This window comes from Cucurbita moschata, unplaced genomic scaffold (genome assembly GCF_002738365.1).
Source record: "Cucurbita moschata cultivar Rifu unplaced genomic scaffold, Cmos_1.0 Cmo_Scf00021, whole genome shotgun sequence".
In the NCBI taxonomy this organism is placed as follows: domain Eukaryota; kingdom Viridiplantae; phylum Streptophyta; class Magnoliopsida; order Cucurbitales; family Cucurbitaceae; genus Cucurbita; species Cucurbita moschata.
Genome location: NW_019268537.1, coordinates 3,261,247 through 3,283,766, shown reverse-complemented (window position 1 = coordinate 3,283,766; position 22,520 = coordinate 3,261,247). Strand labels below are relative to the sequence as shown.

At 37.2% G+C, this 22,520-nt stretch overlaps 3 protein-coding genes and 1 pseudogene across 8 annotated transcripts; 2 read left to right on the top strand and 2 right to left on the bottom strand.

Moving 5' to 3' along the window:
• The first annotated feature begins 429 nt into the window (after positions 1 to 429).
• On the top strand, positions 430 to 3,786 carry LOC111458183 (pre-mRNA-processing factor 17-like). Its single transcript, XM_023100686.1, has 2 exons — positions 430 to 2,571; positions 3,541 to 3,786. Exons 1-2 carry the CDS (start codon positions 833 to 835, stop codon positions 3,545 to 3,547), a joined length of 1,746 nt encoding a protein of 581 aa, XP_022956454.1. The 5' UTR covers positions 430 to 832; the 3' UTR covers positions 3,548 to 3,786.
• A 184-nt stretch (positions 3,787 to 3,970) lies between these two features.
• LOC111458184 (ubiquitin-like-specific protease 1D) lies at positions 3,971 to 14,249 on the bottom strand. 3 transcript variants are annotated; one of them, XR_002713066.1, is made up of 13 exons: positions 13,748 to 14,249; positions 11,937 to 12,196; positions 8,557 to 8,605; positions 8,247 to 8,317; positions 8,114 to 8,146; positions 7,912 to 8,007; positions 7,178 to 7,280; positions 6,755 to 6,852; positions 6,236 to 6,358; positions 5,315 to 5,429; positions 5,039 to 5,146; positions 4,663 to 4,963; positions 3,971 to 4,521 (listed from the first exon to the last, which is right to left on the bottom strand). XR_002713066.1 is itself a non-coding variant. In XM_023100687.1 (12 exons), exons 1-12 carry the CDS (start codon positions 14,081 to 14,083, stop codon positions 4,814 to 4,816), a joined length of 1,542 nt encoding a protein of 513 aa, XP_022956455.1. In that variant the 5' UTR covers positions 14,084 to 14,249; the 3' UTR covers positions 3,971 to 4,813. The 3 variants fall into 3 exon arrangements, 1 of the variants encoding a protein (XP_022956455.1); XR_002713067.1 differs by having other exon boundaries at positions 3,971 to 4,168; XM_023100687.1 differs by having other exon boundaries at positions 3,971 to 4,963.
• Positions 14,250 to 15,237: 988 nt separating this feature from the next.
• Positions 15,238 to 20,540, top strand: LOC111458289 (RNA-binding protein 25-like). Of its 4 annotated transcripts, XM_023100832.1 has the most exons (9): positions 15,939 to 15,954; positions 16,345 to 16,938; positions 17,002 to 17,071; positions 17,199 to 17,458; positions 17,544 to 17,696; positions 18,016 to 18,433; positions 18,609 to 19,292; positions 19,394 to 19,962; positions 20,057 to 20,540. In XM_023100832.1, the coding sequence occupies exons 4-9, from the start codon at positions 17,231 to 17,233 to the stop codon at positions 20,306 to 20,308; spliced, it is 2,304 nt and encodes a 767-aa protein (XP_022956600.1). In that variant the 5' UTR covers positions 15,939 to 15,954; positions 16,345 to 16,938; positions 17,002 to 17,071; positions 17,199 to 17,230; the 3' UTR covers positions 20,309 to 20,540. The 4 variants fall into 4 exon arrangements, with proteins under 4 accessions (XP_022956598.1, XP_022956600.1, XP_022956601.1 ...); XM_023100833.1 differs by lacking the exon at positions 17,002 to 17,071 and having other exon boundaries at positions 16,345 to 16,712; XM_023100831.1 differs by having other exon boundaries at positions 16,345 to 17,071.
• Positions 20,541 to 20,672: 132 nt separating this feature from the next.
• Positions 20,673 to 21,963, bottom strand: LOC111458721 (annotated as a pseudogene).
• Positions 21,964 to 22,520: the final 557 nt, after the last annotated feature.

Genomic DNA, 22,520 nt, shown 5'->3' with positions numbered 1-22,520 from the left:
TGGGCCGTGGGCCATGGGCCTCCAAAACCATGTGGGCTTCTTAAATCGAGGATAAGTCCATAGACTTTGAAGCAGGCCTGGACCCAGTTTGGTCCATTGCCATTACCTTGTTGGATTCTTCATATTTCATAAAATAATATCATAATATAAATACTACAGATTTTGATACTAATAATATATATAGAAAAAATTATTTATTTTTTTATTTTAAATTCATAATTTATGATAGTTTGATTTTAAGTCGGATAAAGGGTTTAAAAAATAAAAATAGAGACATTTTGAGAAAATTCAAAGCAAAGAGGGACAATATCAGTAAATTTTTTTAAAATAATTATTAATATTTTTTATCCGAAACTAATTGAGAAAATATATATATATATAGACATTTGTGAAGATTTAATAGTAGTTTCAAAGTTTATGTGCAAGGAGAAAACTCAGGAGAGATTTCTTTGATTTTCTCTCGAATCGAATTTTGGCATATTGTTTGGGTTCATTTCGATCAGTTTGCCTTGATTTGATCTCATCTTGCAATGCTAAAACCCTAGAACATGAGGTAAGTGAGCATGATCAGGTGGAATCCTCATCTCTTCTTCTGATTGATCTTTTTATTCATCTGTTTGTCGGCTAAGTTCGACCTTTGAGTCTCTTCCTTAGCTACAGAAGAGGGGGGAAAAAGGTTTGGTTTGGTTTGGGAAGAATTGTGAAACTGAAATAGGGTTTAAAGAAATAGTACTCTTAGATTTTTGTTGGTTCAGTTCCAGGAAGATTCGGTCTGAGCTGTGGAACGGGAAGTCAATTCGGTTTCGAGTCGTACAGAGTGTAAATCAGGTTTATGGATCTTCTCCAGTCGTACACAGATCAAAATGATGAAGACGGAAGCCCCGAGCAGGTTGCGTCTTCACCAGAAGCTTCTCCGCCTAGGCTCCTCCCCGCCAAAACCTCGGCGCCCAAGGTTGATGATACACTGTTAGCCCTCACGGTGGCCAACGCCAACCAGACCCTCTCAAAGCCGATAGACCCAACTCAACATCTCGTTGCCTTCAACCCCACTTACGACCAACTCTGGGCGCCCATTTACGGCCCATCACATCCCTATGCCAAGGATGGCATTGCACAGGGCATGCGAAACCACAAGCTAGGCTTCGTGGAGGATGCGTCCATTGAGCCATTTGTCTTCGATGAGCAGTACAACACTTTCCATAAGTATGGATATGCTGCTGACCCATCAGCTTCTGCTGGAAACAATTACATTGGGGACATGGAAGCTTTGCAGAAGAATGATGCCATCTCTGTGTATAACATTCCACAGCATGAGCAAAAGAAGCGGAAGATTGAGAAAAAGAAAGAAATGAGTGAAAATGAGGATGTGGAAGAGGACTTGAATCTGGCTGAAGTAGATAATCCAGCGAGTGATGTGTGGTTGATGAAGAACAGGAAGAGTCCATGGTCTGGGAAGAAGGAAGGTCTGGAAACCGAGCTGACTGAGGAGCAGAAGAAATATGCAGAAGAGTACGCAAAGAAGAAAGGTGAAGAGAAAGGTTCTGAGAAGGGAGAAGTTACCGCGGACAAGAGTACTTTTCATGGTAAAGAGGAAAGGGACTATCAGGGTAGATCTTGGATTGCACCCCCGAAGGATGCCAAGGCCACAAATGATCATTGCTATATACCGAAAAGATTGGTGCATACATGGAGCGGGCACACAAAGGGTGTATCTGCTATTAGATTCTTCCCTAAACATGGCCATTTGATTCTTTCAGCTGGTATGGATACCAAGGTAAAGATATGGGATGTGTTCAATTCTGGTAAATGTATGAGAACCTACATGGGTCACTCTCAAGCAGTTCGAGATATTTCATTTTGTAATGATGGGTCTAAGTTTTTGACTGCTGGATATGATAAAAAGATTAAGTATTGGGATACAGAAACAGGGCAAGTGATATCAACCTTCTCCACCGGGAAAATTCCTTATGTAGTTAAGCTTAATCCTGATGATGATAAGCAGAATATTTTGCTGGCAGGGATGAGTGATAAGAAAATCGTTCAGTGGGATATGAACACGGGACAGATTACGCAAGAGTACGATCAACATTTAGGAGCGGTGAATACCATTACATTTGTAGACAATAATAGGAGGTTTGTCACATCAAGCGATGACAAGTCGCTCCGTGTTTGGGAATTTGGAATTCCTGTTGTTATTAAGTATATTAGTGAGCCTCATATGCACTCCATGCCCTCCATTTCTGTACACCCCAATACGAATTGGCTCGCAGCACAGAGTTTAGACAATCAAATTCTTATTTATAGCACCAGGGAGAGATTTCAGCTGAACAAGAAAAAGAGATTTGCTGGGCACATTGTGGCAGGATATGCTTGTCAGGTTAATTTTTCACCAGATGGACGTTTTGTTATGTCAGGTGATGGTGAGGGAAAATGCTGGTTTTGGGACTGGAAATCCTGCAAGGTATTCAGAACTCTCAAGTGTCACGAAGGTGTATGCATTGGGTGTGAGTGGCATCCATTGGAGCAAAGTAAAGTAGCAACGTGCGGCTGGGATGGACTGATAAAGTATTGGTTAGTAAATCTCTTTACCTTGGTGTTTTACTTTTTGAAAGTTCTCAACTTTTAATAGGCTATGCTAATTCATGTTTACCCTTCAGCATGATACACTTTTTTAGATAGTTCTGTAGTGAGGGTCGAACACTTGTTAAATTCGGGTTTCTGCTGCTGACCTATGATGTTCTTTATAATTCTTTGTTTGAGATTTTTCGATTTTCCTGACCTTTAGTATTTGAATGCAACTTTAGCTGTCAATAGGACTTCATTTCTGGTCATTTCTGTTGTTTTTATGAGCTACCTTTAGCTGTCATAGGACTTCATTTGAATTAAGCTTTGGAAGGTGCCGATGGCCTGCTTTTCTGTTCTTAAATCCATTGATCCACATTTATTGATGATCTCATATTGTGGCGCGAATACCTTCATGTCTTTTTGGAATTGCGAAGGTGGAAGCCTAATGATGGTTCTTCGTTTTGTGGTAATGACCAAATCTCAGATATAATCAACCTAATGGTTTTGCCAATATCTTTTAGATGGTCATCACCATTGTGTTCTTGCCAATTTTAATGCTTTAGCCTATTTCTTTTCTTTCCGACACCTCCTGCCCTTTTGGACGATGTGTTTCTGGATTTTGTTCGTTCTGCTAAAACTCGATTCCATGGCACTAAAATTTGTTCTATTATTTCACATTTGTTGGACACTAGCTGGATGGTTTTCTTAGTCAATTTAAGTTGCCAGCCATTGCTATTCATAATCTATTTGTAATGTTTAAACCTGTGTGCACTGTTGTCATGCGGTATTAAGATTGAGATTGGTATTCGGTTCTCATTGTTATGTCGGTGACGAACAATCCGACTCGTGATTGAACGAGATTTTCGTGTAAAACTTCACCTTATGGGAATGGGAACAGTTGTGGAATCATTTTTCTTTTCTACTCTTGCTATTCTTTTATCATAGAAGATGAATATATATATTTTTGGAGTGCAGGGACTAGAGTTGAGCATTTCGGTGTATCAGCGCTGGGATCGACCTCGGAAGCCTTGTACCTGGGAGGTTTGGTGGCCTCAACTTCGTGCGTGAAATCTCTGGGTGAAAATTTGCCTTAAGAAATGAATGTATCTTAACTTCAATCTTTTGTTAGATCATCTTAGTTTAGTTATCACAATGTCGTCATTGTACTGTTAGTTCTTAACATTTTTGTATACTGAATCAATACAAAATTCCTTCTTTCTACTTTGTTGTGTAGCTCATTTACATCACCTGTTTTCGTTTAGAATTGAACAATTTTGTTAACTTTAAAATACATCATTATCACAATTAGTTTGAATGTGGTGTTGAGGAGATACTGACTAATTTAAATTGATGGATTCTAAATAAATATATCAAAAATATAATTCACAAGAGAGGAGTTTCACCATAGACAGAGAAATCTCACAAATTTAAAAGATATATAAAGAAATATCCATGTTCAAGGTATATGAAATGTCAAAACAGTAGGCTGTTCTTGTACTCAAATTTACAAACCTTACCTTATACAAAGGGATATAATTACCCATTCCACCTCTAAATCGTATGCAAAGTCTGCAGCAGATTCTCACATAACTCTGCAGCCCATCTGTCGGATGCCATCGAAGAGTGGAACACGCAATCAAATGAGAAAGGGATGAGAATGGAATAATTAAGAGTATGTTTGAGAGTGCTTTTGAAATTATTCAAATTACTTTGATACGCATTTTAAATCATTCAAAATTACTCTCAAATATACCTAAAACCCACTAAGGCGTGTACGTTCCATTCGGCTAAATACTTTTTTTACTCTATAAAAATATTCAATAGGCGTCATGCAAGGAGGGTAAGAGCAGTCACTCACAGGATAAACCAACAGAGCTATCCTATGGACAGATTACCTCCAAGTCCCCACTGCATGCAATGGTCGAAAGCCTAAGCCTTGGGTATGTTCCTCATGTCCTAGGAAATCAAGCCAAGTGATAAGTTTTTCTAGCTCGTCTAATTTGATTTCTTGGTGTTGTGATGTGACCCTAACAAACAACCCACCGTTGAATTTCAACTTATTGCAGACACTTTTCTGAATTTGTTAAGAAATCATACCCAAGTGCGGTTGGTTGCTAGGACGAGAGCAGTGAGATGCTTCAACTTCACTAGCCAGACACGATAGAGGATAGCACAGCCCGCCCGCCCGCCCGCCCCCCTGCCCACTTCCAAGTGAACTATTACTTGAAACATACAAAGATCTTCCAAGTCATTGTTTTGGAGCGTCATCTGAGGAAGAGCTCCCCACAGAACCTGACAGGCATCGCCTTTTCACATCTTGGAACTCTGCTTTGAGCAGACATCTTATCCTCGTCCTCAAGCTGGAAGCTTCCTTGGATTTGAACCACCGCTTGCCAAACTGAGAATATATGAGCCCATCACATCAAGCCAGGAACATAGTTAATATATAAAATTAATTCACAATCATAAATACCATATCCAAGTCCTTCCTTTTTAGCCTATCAGGAGCCTCTTCAATGAAACGCTCTATGAAGTATAGAACAAAGAGACCGCAGTCATAGTCGTTCTTTTGCTGTGGAACCTGGTGATAGACAGTCATAAATACTATTTTCTGTTAGTTCTCTTTCAATTTTTGGTTCCCATAGGTTTACATAATACACGTAGAGGTTAATAAATCTGAATAAATTACTACCATTTATAGGTTTGTAAAATACACAGAAAATGTAACTCAGAAGAGTAAGGAGACTACCTCGATTATTTTCTCTTCAATTCTTCGAGAGATATTTTTCCATATTCTATATGGCATTGGAGGATCTGAATCAGCAACTTCTTGATCCAAGTAGCACCATTCCTCTTTTATAAAACTACAGATAACATTTTATGCAATTAGATCTTAATTGAGAGACATTTTATGCAATTAGATCTTAATTGTTCTCTCAAGAATGTCTTAACAGTATGTTAGGAACCACGACCCTCCATAATAGTATGATATTTGTCCACTTTGAGCATAAGCTTTGATAGCTTTGCTTTGGGCTTCCCCAAAAGGCCTCGTACTAATGGAGATGTGTTTCTTACTTATAAACTCATGATTAATTCCTTGATTAGCCTATGTGGGACTCCCCACCAACAATCCTCAAGAATCCTCCCCTTGAACAAATACACTAACTATAGAGACTCCCCTGAGGCCTATGGAGCCAAGTCTCCCCTTAATTGAGGCTCGACTCCTTTCTCGGGAGCCCTCGATCAAAGTACACTATCTGTTCAACACTTGAGTCACTTTTGACTACACTTTCGAGGGTACCAACTTCTTTGTTCGACATTTGAAGATTCGATTGACATGGCTAAGTTAAGGGCATGACTCTAGTAACATATTAGGAACCACGACTCTCCCCAATGGTTTGATATTATCCACTTTGAGCATAAGCTCTCATGGCTTTGCTTTGGGCTTCCCCAAAAGGCCTCATACCAATGGAGATGTATTTCTTACTTATAAACCCATGATTAACCCCTTAATTAGTCGACGTGGGACTCCCCACCAACCATTTTCAACACAAGTTCCAGAAAACAATAGACAGTAAAATAGATTTCACCGACGTAGTTGATAAAAAAAAACTTCCAGACATGGATGAAAGAATTTTGATTGTTGTCATAAAGGGGCTGACATACATACCTCTTAATGTTATCGAAAATTGATCTGCTAGAGTGTAGTCCCAGTGAATCCAAATGAAGTATAATGGTTCCAGATTCATCTTCCTTCTGTGGAAAACATATAATCACCAAACTCCAGTGGAGACTGAACACATCAGAAACCAAAAGATAAAATAAACAATCTTGGTGAGAGGATATTTTAGAGAAAAAAACGTTACCAGAACGACACAAAAATGCATAGAATATTTGATATCCTAGATAATCAAGGCATCTGAATTTAAACTTGCCTTTGGCCAAGGGGCCAGCCCAACGGGCTAATAACAGGAGTAATTGAAAAGCCATAGACAATGTAAGAGCTACAGGAAATTAATAGCACAATCAATGATCAACATGATGAGATTCTTCAAAACACTCACAATGGAAACTGTTCGTGCTAAGAGAACTGCTAAATAAATAATAGCATAGCCTGATAGAGCCATTTAACTCAAAGAGACAAGTCATTGCACATCTAGATATAAAAGAGTTGACCATAGGAACTTACTCCTCATGAATTGGAATCAGTACATATGCTTTCTGAAATATATTAACGCCCTTCCACCATCTTCTGAACTTGACAAAAAACTTATCTCTATCCTTCCCCTTAACATGTCACAATATTCAAAGTCAAAAATAGCTTGAAGGAGGAAATACTTTAGTACAGCAAGACTATACAAATTATATGAAACTATACACATGCAGAATTGGAAATACATGTTGAAAGAGAGCATCCATCGTGGCTCTGATATCATCTAATGATATCCAGAAGAAGGAAACAAGAGAATGATCATACAACTTATGAATTGTTATCGATGATCAAAACAACAGTGGTTATATATAGCCAACAGTGAATAGAAAAATATGCAAAACAGCCGAATAACAACTTAATAAAAGTATTGAGACACCATCGAAACAGTTCATAGGCTACCTTGTTTGAAACAGCCTCCTTCAGCTTTTCATAAAAATATGTATTAAAAAAGTGATAATTGCATATCACCTTATTTGTTGAAAATGCATGCTGTTGTAAATACCTGCATAAGATGGAAAGTTGCACATGGAGCACAAAAATGCATCAATACCTAAAATTTAAACTAAAAAATATTTTAAAAAATTAAGGGGAAAACAGAAGATGCAATGAAATCCTGCGTAAATAACAGGCAAATAAAACTTCAAATCCTTTTTTACAAGAAACATAAACTTTTCATCAAGATTGAAAAGTTACAGACGGTCAACTTTCTACGACTATTATTATTATTGTTGTTGTTGTCAGCCCTCCCAGGTACAATCAAACATTGAAACAGCCATGAAACTACAAATAAGGCTCTTTAGTCTTTACGTGATAAAAGCATAAAATATAGACCCTTCAACACTACAACAATGCAAACTTACACAAAAGCTTCCAATCAGAGTTAATCTTGGTGATTGAATATTTTGAATAGAACTGGATTATTCTTATATCAGCATAATTAAATAATCATACAGGTCAAGTTCCAGCCAAAACAACAAAAACTTTTTTCAAGAAGAAAAGGGAACTACCCCATGAGTCTCTACAATAACAATGTATAAAAGTTCATAGAGGACAAGAAAACAATTTGGACTATAATGAGTCATACATCAAGTAAATCTAATTACTTCCATAAGTCCAAATAGGGCAATACTAACCGAATATAGAAGTTCATGATCGTTGATGTCAAATAACTCTCTGGATCAAGACATTTTATGTCATCAAAACAAATTTCAACGGATTCTGGATCATCCCTGCCAACGGTTAGCAGAATATATAATAAAAAACCACTTTCATAGAGAATCGCAAATTCAAAACGAAGATACTTTAGCATTAATAATTATAAAAAGTGTTGTATACCTCGATGGGTAGTAGATCTTGGCCTCTTTCATGCTGAAAAGTTCCACAAAAATGTAAATAAAAGCTTGAATTCAAAAGCTGTCTAAGCGAATCTGCATGTCAATGGACTCATGAACAAGCACATCAAATTTACCATTTATCATCATGTTCTGGTATTTTCATTGCCAAGGCTTCCTCCTCGTCTACAACCACAATGGTCTGTCCCTGTTGGATGAAGAAAGTATCATAAAGAAAAGAACATACGTAACTAACCAACGCAAGGGCAGCACAAACGCCATGAAACAAATGCTGCCAGAAAAGAGAGAGAGATAAAACCACCCACCAAGCTCTATACCAAACTTTTATGTTGAGATGATAAGATTACTAACAAACGGTTACATCTTGCATCAGAGCCGCAAGGATGAAAAATAGAAACCTAACAAAAGGTAACATTCAAAACATACCTTTTGAGGCATCGGAGTATCTGAATGCTGAACTTCAGAAGCATCCTTCCTGCAAAGAAGAGGCCAAAATAATGTAAGCACGTAAAATGTGGAAGGGTTAATGTAATAAAATAAAAAAAAAACTGAGAATTTATAAAAGGTTATTTGATTATTTATGTCAAATTGAGATAAGACATTTTTAAGAACGTCAGTTGGATAAGCTAATATTTTATATTTTTTAAGATCAACTGGATGCTTGTTTAATTTTATTCATTTTCTATTTTGGCCTTCAAGAGGAAGATCAAAATGTTGTGCCTCAGCTCAATTCTGTAAGTGCAGTTTTGTTGGAAATTGGGTTGGAGAGAAGAAACAAAATCAGGTGCGAAAAGACTTATTAATGGGATGTTTTATAGGAAACAATTTCATTGATAATATGAAATATACAAAATACGAAGAAAATCCCATCCAAAGAAATTACAAAGGGCTTCTCCAGTTGGTTGCAAGATAAGTAAAGCTATAGATACTAAAACAGAGAAATGTTTTTCCACCAAGAAACGGTCAAAAAAGATAAGAAATCAGCGAGGGCTTCTGTCGTTTTCTCCTTGTTCTTAAAATTCTGCCATTTCTCTTTCTATAGGCACCAGATAAGGGCACGACAGAAATGCAGCCATAGGATCTTCTTGGCCATTTTGAATGACAGAATCATAATCAACCATGACGAAGCATCATTGGTGGAACCATTGATCATCCAAAAGCTGTGAGGAGACAGCTCCAGAGTTTGCTTGTATAAGAGCAAGAGAATAGAACATAAGCTCAAGTTTTATTGTGTGATACATGGAACCAACTTGGAGAAATGGTCAGCCATGGGCATCTTCAGTGATGGCGGCCTGAGGTGTTGAGGCATGTGTGACTAAGCTCCCATAGGAGGAGCTTTAACAATTCAGGGTAAATATATTTCCAGAATGCCATGTAAATCTCCCTTTCAATACCTCTCCCAGCAAAAGAAGGGGTGTTAACCCAGTGAAAGATCCTCCCTTATCAAGCTTCCACATTGATATCATATCAACCAAGACATCTTAATCATGTAATATGAATTTCAAGGAAGATGAGCTTTATTTATTTTTAGATGGTTACAAATTTTGGGTGGATGATAATTTAGAGTTATGATGTTTTTCGTTGATATATTTTAAGACTTTTTATTTACTTTAAGGTTATATTTATATAATGGCTAATTATGGTCATGAAGTATGAAAGTTACAACTCTTGAAATGTCTCGTGAAAGGTCAAGGGTTTTTTTTTTATTTTTTATTTATTTTGAGGCTATATAAAACCATATATGTTGTCTTTTTGTGCTTTCTTTTAGCCAAAGGCTAAGTTTTTTTTGCAGTTCTATGTAGTTTAGATTGCATGCTTAAATCATTCCAGTTTGACTTAATCAATGTTGCTTGTGGAGCGATTCAAATTTCAAATTAAGTTTTCTTACCTTAAGATATTCGATCAACAAGGTAATCCTAATCTTACTTTCCCTTTGGGTTATTCCTTATCGTTTTGAGGTTCTTTGATATTTAGATCTAAAGGTCATATTCATCAATAAGGTTGTTAAATCAAATTCTTAAGTGTTGCAATCCGAAATCAAATTGATTTGGGGGTTTTAGCATTTGTGAACTAGGGGTTTGCATGTCCACAACGTTTATGAGGGTTCTTAGATTCAAATGGCTAAGATTACCACATCACATATCCATGGATCATAAACGGTAGAGGGTTGAAGAGGACTTAGTAATGGGATTTGGAAACTACGGATCTCGTAGCTCTTTTTTGGAGTTTTTGCTTAAAAGCTTTTGGTAGTTGCTCTCCTCCTTCCATTACTTCCAATTCAGAGTCTTTCTGTGACTACTTTGAGATAGGGAGACTTTTATCTCAAATTGTATCTTTTATTCTATCAATGAAATACTGTTTCTTTAAAAAGATAGTAACAATAACAAGAAGAAGCAATGAGAGATTCCTAAAACTAAAACTAAAAAATACATCTAATACACGAGAGCATAACATGTATCACAAACATACTGCGGAAACAGATGGAATCCTGAAGAAATGTCTATAGTAATGTATAGGAGGGATGGAGGCATGGTTGCAAGATAAAAGGACCATGGGTTTAAAGAAACACATGTAACAGCCTCTGATTTTGATCTAGCCATTAGATAGAAAATGTTTTCCTGTCCCCCATTCTTAGCATGGGACAGCTAACCAGTAATACACACACACCAAATGGACTATAGTCTAAAATAATGTAAAGAACAAAGAGGAAGAAAGAGATAAAAAGCTGCATTGGGCATAGCTTGTGATACAATCCACATAATGTCAATCATCATCATGATTGTCCTAGTGATCATTAAAGACCATGGAAACAATTAACGGCTTAGAAGGATAAGGTTCAGTTCATAGTGGCCACTTACTTAGGATTAAATAGTCTACAAATTTTCTTGGCAACCAAATGTAGTAGGTTCAAGGAGTTGTCTAGCGATAATAGTCATTGTGCACACAAGCTAGCTTGGACATTCACAGATAAGAAAGAAAAATTCACATATTGTCATATAGATATACTAGCAGTCGCCCATTTCCACAAAATCTCTTCTTCTTGTGTGAATTTCCTCGGCCACTAATAGAATAGTGTTGTTACTTTGTTAAAAAGAGCCTATCCCCAACCCCTTCCAGAAAATGCAAAGAGGCCAATCCCATTTCGCCAAATGACTGCTTGGGTGATAGCTACTACCATTCCAAAGGAAGATTCTAACTAAACACTCCATTTTATTTAATAGTTTTAATATTTTCTTCAATTCTTTGGCGAAATTTCTTTCTATGATTTGAATAACTTTAAATCACTACAAGTGGATATATGGATTTTTTTCAGTAAGAAACAAAACATTCATTGAGAAGTGTTGAGACTTGACACTTGAGAGTACTGTTTATCGCTTATTTGAATAGCTGTTTAAGTTTTGTTAAATAACTTATATAATTTTTGTGAATTTTCATATTTCCAATGTTTTCCCTTTTACAAATATCCATCAACATCTTCCAAGTTCAGGACATGAATATTCATCAATATTAACATCTAAGTCCTGGATTCAAGTTAATTGCATGCTAGAGATAAGATACCATTTAAGCTAATTTATATGCTAGGATAAAGTGCTGAAACAATCAAAGAACGTAAATAATCTACACGTCCAACCATCTCTAACGCTGTAGTAATTCTTGTCTAGCATAAACTGGTATAGTTTACAAGGAAATAAATGAAAAACTGCCCTCTCAAGACAGCTTCCCGTATCTACATCACAACTGCATTGAGATAACGGTGGGGAAAACTTGAAAAGTAATCAAAGAAGGGTGGTTAAATTAGAACTTACTTCCCAAAACAGTCAGGCTGCCTTTCACTGACATGAAAATCAAACTGATCGAGACTTTTACTATTGGCGGCAACTGGAAAAACTTCTTTATCTACATCAGTAAAAAAATTGTTGACAGATTTGAATGGCTGCTGTCTGGATGATGTTTGACCCTTCTGTTTTACTTTTGGTGATAACCTATTATTACATCTTGGTCTCTGATTACCACAGTCTGCCAAAATTGATAGCTCTTGACCAAAGGCATTATTGTTGCAATCTGTCTGTTCAGATAATTTAAGATATATACAAGAATTATGTCGTGGACTGAAAGTATATAAAAGAGTTACAAATATTTGTTTTGTGTAGAGCACTGAAGTAAATTGAAAAGTTACAGAAATTTATATGGCAAACACACTTAAATGTATCCTCTTTAAATATTTTTGGTCTTGAACATCTTTTTCATCCTCTCCCTAATACTTGTTTCCTCATAATGTATCATGTGACCATACCTAAATTCAATACCTGATCTCAAAGTTGAAATTGATAATTAAGATGCAAGGCTTGTGGGTCTACAGTCTACAAAAGAACTCGAATGATTTGGAATTTGAGGAGTGGTTCAATTAAACTTTAACGTGGAGATGTTCACTACCAGTGTTTTTAGACATGAGGTTATGATTGGTACTTGTAGCCAAAAGTGGGACTTCTAAACAAATGCCCTCATTGGATCATTTGGATTTCTAACCCCTCATAGCTAAAGTAGGAAATGTCATTTGGAAGCACAAATTCACGAAGAAAGTGAAGGTTGTGTCATAGTATAGAATTGAGGAACCAATTGTGACGCATCATGCCTAGGATTCAAATCCGAATTTAGAATATCTATATTCGATACTTGGTATTCCCGACTTTCTCCTGCATTTCCTGTGATATGACCACATTACCAACTTGTCTTGAAGTCCTAAAAATGAAGACTATCCCCATAGACCAACACGAGTCCTTTCAGCATAATTTGTCCACATTCACATGCCTCCAAGCATGAGGTCAATCAACATAGAATTACTCCAAGCAAATCACGTTTAACTTTGGAACTTTTATGAATTAATCACAAAAAAAAAAAGGTGCACCTTGTTAGTAGGGTACAAACTTCAATTCTGGTAAGTTTTTCTCAATCATCCTATCCTCATGATCAACCTCATTTGTAAGTAGTCTTGGTTCATTCGTGTACTCTCCTTTCGTCACACCAATATAGAGATCACTCTATAAAAGTGGTAAAGGTCACAAAGTGGTAGCTCGGTGTTGGTGATGCATCTCGCAGAAGAACATGGTCAGAGAAGAACAAGACTTGTAAATTTTTTAGAACGTGAATGGGCAAAAAGTTGGATGTTATCTGCAGCATCTTTTGTCGAGTTCTTGCTCAAAAGAGATTTGTCAGCACTTTCACTCTTCTACCTCTTCCAACTGGAGAATTTTTCTTAACTCGTCTGTAGTTGGGGGGCTTTCCCTCCTTTAGTTATACCGTTCGATCATAATAATGAAAAGTCTTCGCAAGATAGCCCTCTTTATTACGAACGACTTTAGTACTGACCAATAAACATGAGTTCCAAAAGAGGGAGTTTAACTGATATGCAACAGCGCAGTACGCTCCGTGAAAATCTTGATGATCAGACGCGAAATTGAGTCCGAACATACAAAATTCTCCCAAATTATGCAGAAAACAGCAAAATCTAACATAAACAATCGCCCATTTTCCAGTTTTCACAAGAAACAGAAATTAATCGAGTAATCAACACTTGCTAATGAGTCGAAGAGAGGGAATCAAAACTTAACAGAAATACCTTTTCAACTCGACGGAGCTTTCTGGATTCCTTCTCTTTCTCAGACAGCTCCAGAATGCGAAGATACTTTTCCCCCTTGTCTGGCAACTTGCAAGCCCAACTATCATAGAATTGCTTCATTCTGCGAATCTTATCTTCCAGTTCGACATCGCTAAGCTTTTGGTATTCTTCCCTTACAACATACTGCCGATCGGAGTCCATTTCAAGGTAATTCGAAGTCGTGATGGTGGGCTGAATGACTAAATCAGGTGTCGGCTCGTCGTCTTTACAGCCCAGAAGTTTGTCCCAGACGATATTAAGAGGTCTCTTTGACGTCTTCCCTTGCTTCATCACCATGTGTATGCATCTGGAGCAGCAGAAATTTAAGCAATTACTTCGCCTCTCTTTCTTTCGGTCTCGGTTTACCCTCTCTGTTCTTGACAACACACCTTTGACACAAGTCGCAGACGGCAGAACACATTAAAATTTCCTGCTTTTTTCTTCCATAATTTCATTGATTCAGCTAAAAATTAAGGTTTTGTAACTCTTTTATTTGTTTTTATTTACCTAAATAAATAAATTCTCACCGCTTTAACAGATTTTAATAATATAATTAAAAGTTTAAACAAATATTAAAAAAAAAATAATAATATAATATATATATACTATTAATTTTGGATATTTTGTTTTAAAACAAAAAATATTAATTTTTTTTTGCAGAGTTGAAAAATACCTATAAAAATTTTTAAAATAGCATTTACATCCTTAACCCCGTAAACAATATAAAAATTTATTGTCAATTATCCATTGAAAAATGTCAATCTACGCTTCATAGATTATCTCCACAATTTTATTTATTTATTATTGTTTTTTTAAAAGTTTAAGAATATTAATGTTGTTTTTGAAGATTTATAAATATTTTTTAAATGCAACGTATTTTAATCTTCTTAAAGAATTAGAGGTGACCTAATATAAGAGTATTAATGAGGTGTTTATAAGTTGTTTTTAAAATAAATTATTAATATTTTTTTCAAAATTAATTATTAATTTTCAATAATTCTTTTAAACTTTTAAAAAATTATAAAAAAAATTTTAAATTTGAATGAGTATTTTTTTAAATATAGTAAGTATATTATTGGTTTTTTTAAAAAATAATTCAACAGTATTAATGAAATTATTAAATTTGTTTTTTTTAAGTTTAAAGAATATTATTTAAATGAAAGTTTAGATATATATATATATTTTTTTTTTAGATACTGTATAAAATTGAGAAGTATTTTTATTAATTTAATGATGGGATAAAAATTCTTACTATTCTTTTTAACTAATTTCTAAAAACTAAAATAAAAGAAAACAGTGCCTACTGGGCCGTGAGGCCCAAAATCGTCGGAGCACAACGGACTCCCCCACTATAAAGCCCATGTAGGTTATTCAAGACGCCACGTGGACCAATGATGCGTCACCTGCTGGACTCGCCAGCTGAAAGAGAAACAGGCAATTTCTTGTTCTTGATGTTTTTATGTAGCGGTTCTGAAATCTTCTCCGGTTCTTTACTTTCCTCCCTTTGTAGTCTTCTAGGGCAAAGCATACTCCAATTACCTGTTCGTCGGAAAATCTGGAAGATAAGCCTGGAAGCTTTCAACTTCCTCGCGATCTTTTTTCTACTTCAATGGCGGACTCCTCCTCCTCATCCCCTGCGACACTCGATTCAAATCCTCAAGCTGCCGAGCCTGAAAACCCAAATTCCCAGGCCAACAAAGCCGAATCTGCCGCTTCTTCTTTTCCTCCACCGCAATCACTACCACCAACATCGCTTTCTGTCGGAATGAACCCTACCATGCATTCACCCTTGGTGTCAACGCCGCAACCACCTCCTTCTTTATCGTATGTCGCGGCGGGCGTTCCTCCGACAGCTCCGTCTTTTCGGCCGGTTCCTTTCTCAGCTCATCAGTTCTCGCCCATGCCCGGCACTGGCATGCTGAATCCGAACTATTCTAATATTGGGGTTCAGCCTCCGGGTGTTGGCTCGGTTGCTGCGCCTGCTCCTGGTATGGCAAGTGGCGCTACGGGAGCTGTTCCAGTTCCAGTTCCAGTACCACAACCGATGATGGCTTATCAAGTTCCACCTGGTCAGATTCCGAATCCGGTGATGAGGCCGTACGCCACTATGCCAAATGGTTTCGCAGCTGTGCCAACTGCTACTCCTCAAGGGGCCTTTCCTATCCCTGGTGGGTTTTCTTTATCTCTATTGTTTCTAACATCTCAATTGCCAATGTGATTGTGTAATAATTTTAAGCCGTTCCTCTTATTTAGTATATGTCACTGTGTTGCTTGCAATTGTTAAGCATTCTGTTTGTTGACGTTGTCAATTACACCAGCTGCATTCGTTTCGAGTTTGTTAACAACTGTAATGATTCGAACTTCGAGTAAAAATTTACTTTGGTTTTCGTATGATTTGGACTTGAAAGTGTACAATTTTCTACGTGTTGGCGCAAAGTGTAAGTTACGGCATGTTATGATGCCTGGGAAAGAGTTTGCAAAATTAAGTTCGGAGTCTATTAAAAATTATCGTGTTGGTTAGATGAAGGGTATCGATGACAGGATGTTTTCTCCTACAGCGTCTTGTCTCTTGATTGAATACGGTGAGAAAGGTTGGAAGGCTTCATATTGCTTAGAGAACTCCCAACTACAACTCCTTTTTTGGTATGGTCATTCATATTTGCCTGTTATTCTTGTTTGCTTTCAGCAGTTTTCTTTTGAAAATGACTTTCTATTACTAAGCCCAGAGAGAACTTGGTATTTATAATATAATACTAGTTTAGCATTGAAGGAGCCCTTCCTTTTGCCCTGCTACATAATATACGGCTGTGTCATGTTTATTTACTAGGATTTTACTGGTAGTTATATTGGATACTGCCCCTGGATATTTGAATTGCCAGAAGCAGATCATGTTAGCACCTGAGTGTTCGTTCGCCTTGTTTCTAAGGTATCAAATTCTCTTAATTAAATTATTCTTGACATTTTCTTTGATTCCTTACTTTACACCATCGAGATCTAACAACTGGAAATTTGAGTGTGAATTTTGAGAACATGTAAATTTATTCTTTTTCAATCAATTATTGTGTGTTTGAGTTGCTCAAAGTGTTGTGCTTAATCATAAAATTCTGCTTTCGATGGACGGGATTTTGAGAAGGCTGCAGTTCAAGAGCAAGGTAAGACAAAATTTACGTAACAGTTTCAAGGAATTTGGTGCTATCATTTGAATGTTTTATCAGGTTATCTATGCATTCAGCTGGTGATAGTTTCCATTGCTATGCTGCCATCATTTATATGCTTTGGATTGTGGTAACGGCATCCATGAATTTCATCAATTATTCTTCTATATATTTTTAACAGCATTTGATGGTTAGATGTGAGCAGTCTGCCAATACTTTCTGATGCATTGGCTAGATATTTTTCTTCACTTGTGCAGGGGTTCCTCGATTTCCTTCCCCATATCATGCTATGATTAGGACACCCTTTCCTCCACGGCCACCTGGTGCTATGGGCATGGTTCCAGCTATGCCACGGCCTCCTGTTCCTGGGGTTCCTGGTGTTCATCCAATTATCCCTCCTGTGGTTAGGCCTGCTGTTCTCCCAAGCGTTACACCAGCCGAAAAACCACAAACTACGATTTACATTGGCCGAATTGCACAATCAGTGGGAAATGATTTCATGCTGTCCCTTCTTCAGGTAGATTAATCATTCTCCATGCATTCTTATTCTTTTTTCCCTTCGATTTAGTGGTCCATAATTAATATCCATCTGTTTCTTTTAGCTATGTGGACCAGTGAAGAGCTGGAAACGAGCCCAAGATCCTACGGATGGAACTCCTAGAACCTTTGGATTCTGCGAGTTTGAGTCTGCTGAAGGTGTTCTTCGTGCTCTACGATTACTGACAAAGTTAAACATTGATGGACAAGAACTCGTGGTATGATGGGATAGGTTAGAATCAAATTGTTTATTTTATTTTTAGATGGATATATCTTGTTGTAGTCTCATTTTTAAGAGTAGAAAATCCAGTCATAATTAAGGTTGACCTCTGTGCTGCTTCCCCCCCACATTTATATTGTTTTCTATCACTAAATAAAACGAGTTTTTAATGGAGAATAAAAAAACAGTGCGTTGAGCTAATTTATTTTCATCCTTTCATATAGTGTCGCTTCATATATCGAAAATTGTGTTTTACTTTCTACTTTCAAGTTTCAGCTTATTTTAATGTTAATATATCATTCTTTTCAAATAAACAGCTAAAAGGTACTCAGGCAACAAGAGATTATCTTAAGCGTTATGTTGAGAAGAAAGCTGAGAACTCAAAGAAACAGGAAGAAACACAACTTTCAGAGACTAAGGTCGAAGAATCCGACACAGCAAATGTGGCTAAAAATGAAACTTCAAAGCCCCCTGCAGAGGATTCAAAGGAGGATCAGGATTCAGGGGAAAAAGAAGATCATTACATTGCCTGTTCTGCAGTTTTAAGTGATGAAGATAGAGATGCTGATCGAGCGGTATCGGAAAAACTTACAAATGCACTGGAGGAGAGGTTGAAGTCTAGACCTCTGCCACCACCTCCTCTACTGACAGCCACTGATGTCTCTGGTAATTCAAGTGCAGAACCATCTGTTAAAATGAAAGATGGTGAAGCTGACTCTGATATTTTGAGAAGTGGTGAGTGTTTGTAAGTTGGTTGTTAATCTTCTCTTTGTCACACGAAAATAAGCATTCACAATAGATATACAATGTTTATAGCGTGGTCTTTAGTTTATTACAAATAGTTTACGTTTCTTTCCAAATTTTTGAGTGTGCAAGTATTGGGTTGCTTAATTGTCGTTACCTCCTACAGATGCAGCTGAGGATAGAAATGATGATGACACGACTAGTGACAATAAACTAACTAGTGAGCATGACAAGCCTGAAACAAGCTCACCTGACAGAAGTAGAAGGTATGACAGGAGAAGTCGAGAACGAGACAGGGAGAGGGATCTGAAAAGGGACAAGGAGCGGGAAATTGAGAGATATGAAAGAGAGACAGAGCGGGAGCGAGCTAGGAAAGAGAGGGAACAAAGAAGAAAGTTTGAGGAGTCTGAGCGACAGTATGAAGAATGTCTTAAAGAATGGGAATATCGAGAAAGAGAGAGAGAAAAGCAAAGACAGTATGAGAAGGAGAGGGAGAAAGAGAAAGAGCGTAAAAGGAAGAAGGAGATATTGTATGATGAAGATGATGAGGATGATGATTCTAGAAGAAAATGGCGGCGAGGTGCTCTCGAGGAAAAGAGGAAGAAGAGGTCTAGAGAAAAGGAAGATGATTCGGTAGATAGACAGAAAGAGGAAGAAGAAATTGCTGAGGCCAAGAGGAAGGCTGAGGAGGAACAGCAGCTGAAACAGAAAGATCTACTGAACACTCAATCTGGTCAGATGACGAGTGTTGATGAGAAAACTGTTCTTGCTGAAGAATCCGCTAATGAGGTTGAGGTTATGGATTCTGAACGTGATCCTGAGCTTGATTGTAGCTGCGATAACTATACAGGTAACATGTCAACTGTGAGAAGTCTTCTTTTCTACTCGCATGTTCTATTACCCTGTGCTCTTGTTTTCTATTATTTTGATGACCTATCTGGTATGTGACAGGGGATGGGATCTTACAAAATGGTAGCGGTGATGAATTAAATACGACTCGACAGAGTGGAGGCTTGCCTGCGAAAAGATTAGGATTTGGTTTAGTGGGATCTGGAAAACGGACTGCTGTACCTTCCGTCTTTCATGAGGAGGATGATGAAGCACAGAAAGAGAAGAAGATGAGGCCACTGGTTCCAATTGATTACTCAGCTGAGGAACTCCAGGCTGTGCAACCTGCCAGTACTGGGGCTTTGCCGCCAAATTTAGCTGCAGCAGCGGAATTTGCAAAACGTATATCAAATGTTAATTCCAAAGAGGAGAAGCCTGACAGTGAACGGGAGCGAGGAAGGCGTTCCAATGAAAAGTCTAGTCGAGATAGAGACCGAAATGATGAGGAGGCCTATCGCAGCAAAGATGAGAACAAGACAATAGACAGAGACAGGGAGCGAGAGCCTGTTTTGGATAAAGTAAAAATACCTGATAACAAAAAGCTTTTGGACGCAAAACAGTTGATCGATATGATCCCAAAGACGAAGGAGGAGTTATTCTCATATGACATAAACTGGACTATTTACGAAAAGGTACCATGTCTCATGAATGATTTTCTTTTTCTTAGTTTATATATAGGTAACATTTTCTGTAAATTTAACACAACATTACGCTCGTTTTCTGCAGCATGCACTACACGAGAGAATGAGACCCTGGATTTCAAAAAAGATAACAGAGTTTTTAGGGGAGGAGGAAACTACTCTCGTCGATTACATTGTTTCAAGTACTCAGGAACACGTAAAGGCATCCCAAATGCTGGAGCTGCTTCAGTCAATTTTGGATGAAGAAGCTGAAATGTTTGTTCTGAAGATGTGGAGAATGCTGATCTTCGAAATAAAAAAGGTAGAAACTGGTCTAGCTTTCAGAACAAAAGCATGAGTTTGTAGTTTAGTTTTCAAAATGTGTCTCGACTGTCATTGGTGCTTTCCCTATACCAATATTTTCCACGGCTCTGAACTTTCAGGCCATTTCCTTAGAGGGTAAAACGGATCGCATCGCACTGTATGCGTTAGGTTCATTCTTTCTAGTACTTGAAACTTCGTCTCATTAGAGCTTGCACTTGTGTAGCTTAAAAAAAGGAAAGAAATTTGAATCAGCCATTTTTAGTTCAGTCTTGGCTCTTTAAGATGCTTCGTTTTGAAATTTTGAAGAGGAAAGCAGCAACTTCTGTATATTGTTTATGTGCCCATCTGAAAAACTGGAAGCAAATCTTTTGTGCAGTTTGAGCCGCAGCTGTTTTAAAAGAAAGTACATTAAGAACTCTTTCATTCTGTTTTAATGACCCAAAACCAAGCAAGAACAGAGGCAATAGCCAGACGTGAAACCAAGAACTAAGACATCAAAATCCCAGCAACCTGTGCATGTCGAAATGGCACCAATTTGGGCGCGGAGATCATGGCGACAGCAGCCAAATAGATAGCGCTGAGTCCTTCAAAGCCTCTGAACCAATCATTCAAAGCCTCTGAACCAACATCCGGGAATGTGAACCAATCCTTCCAAACCTCTGAACCGAACAAATCTAAACACATATCGAAAGTAAATTTGAAGTTAGAATTAGGGTTAAAAGGAGAACCACGACAACAAATACGACTCAGTAATTTTTTTTTTTTTCCTCGTTTAGACTTGTTCATATAATCAGCTTTTCTATCCCGACTATCAAAGTTATATTGAAATAAACTTCAAATTTAAAGTGAAAATTTTAAAAGTTTTGAGAGATGGTTTAAAATTTAACCTAAAATGTAATTTTTCGATTGTACTAAAGAAAATTGATCTTATATTCAATCTCTTGATATCGATGAAATATAACAAAAATAAAAATGAATTAATATGGGCGAAATATTTTAAACAAGAATTATAATCCTATTTAAATAATGAAATTATTATTTTGTTAATTTGAGTTTGTTTTAGAAATTTATTATACTTATAAATATAAACTAAATTTCTAATCACCGAGGAATCAGAATAAAACACTTTACCAGAGACGACGGCTTGCACAAACCTCTCCGGCAGTTTACCGGAGGATCCAACGGCGCCGCTTAGCACAAGTGCGCCGGCAACACCGCACAACATGACGGCTCCGACGGTGGCATAGAAGCCGTTGAAAAACCCGACCCGACCCCTAATGTAGAACACTTCTAAAAGAGGCACCAAAAGCAAAGAGAGCACAAAGAGGCTCAAGCCCACGTTGATTCGGACCCGAACATCACGCCGCCGGCCAAAGAGAACGACGGTGGCAACGCCGGCGACGACAATTGGCATGTAAGCGACAGAGAAGATTCGATTGATTTGGGTAAAGTAATCGATGGCTGTTATGAAGGTCGTCCATGGAAGAAGGCATCCAGCGCCTAATATGAAGTGTAAGTTATGTAAGTCAAATTGAAGGGATCTTTCGGAGTTCTTGAGGGATCGGCTGAACTGGGAAGAAGAAGGCCGGTTCCGATGTCGTCGACGGCGTTTCCCACGGCGGCTCTGCCTACCGGAGATTCGGGAGATATTTTATGCGATCGGTGTATTGAATTTAAAATAGAGGCAGAAAAAGAGCATGGAATGTCCGTGAAAAATACCCAAAATCATAATATTGTAATTATGAATATTTTCAATAAATAAAAAATATATATATATTTTTTTTTAAATACTAGTGATAAAAAATTCAAAAGTGTTATTTTAAAATTAACTAAAAATGGAATAATATTTTTAATAAAGAATTTGATTAGAAATTCAATTATTTATAAAATAATTAAAGTACCGAGTAAATAATCGATACAAAAGGAGCTCATACCATCTTAATGAGAGCGACCATGCGAACAAGATGACTAAGAAAAACGTAAAGAAAATGAAAGTAACTACCTATACCAACGAACTGTACCTTCAATTTCTTGAATCTGAATCTTCGACATGGGGTGTTACAGTGAATTTTATTGATGTTTGATAAGTGCAACATCTCCGAAATTTAGAATACAGATTCGATACTTGATGGTGGCCCGACATTCCTCTACTACAACCCTGCATTGTTACCGCGAATCGAGAATTGCTCAAAACAAGCACACAACTTTCAATTCTCAATTTTTTTTTTTTTTTTTTTTTTTTTTTT

Excerpts from the sequence above, each read along its gene's own strand:
- LOC111458183 (XM_023100686.1), top strand. The coding sequence starts at position 833 with ATGGATCTTCTCCAGTCGTACACAGATCAAAATGATGAAGACGGAAGC.
- LOC111458184 (XM_023100687.1), bottom strand. The coding sequence starts at position 14,083 with ATGGTGATGAAGCAAGGGAAGACGTCAAAGAGACCTCTTAATATCGTC. Across the intron at positions 8,318-8,556 it reads ATACTCCGATGCCTCAAAAG|GGACAGACCATTGTGGTTGT; the intron begins GTATGTTTTGAA and ends TTCATCCAACAG. Across the intron at positions 5,147-5,314 it reads TTGAAGAGAAAATAATCGAG|GTTCCACAGCAAAAGAACGA; the intron begins GTAGTCTCCTTA and ends GTCTATCACCAG.
- LOC111458289 (XM_023100830.1), top strand. The coding sequence starts at position 15,396 with ATGGCGGACTCCTCCTCCTCATCCCCTGCGACACTCGATTCAAATCCT. Across the intron at positions 15,955-17,198 it reads AGGGGCCTTTCCTATCCCTG|GGGTTCCTCGATTTCCTTCC; the intron begins GTGGGTTTTCTT and ends TCACTTGTGCAG. Across the intron at positions 17,697-18,015 it reads TTGATGGACAAGAACTCGTG|CTAAAAGGTACTCAGGCAAC; the intron begins GTATGATGGGAT and ends TCAAATAAACAG.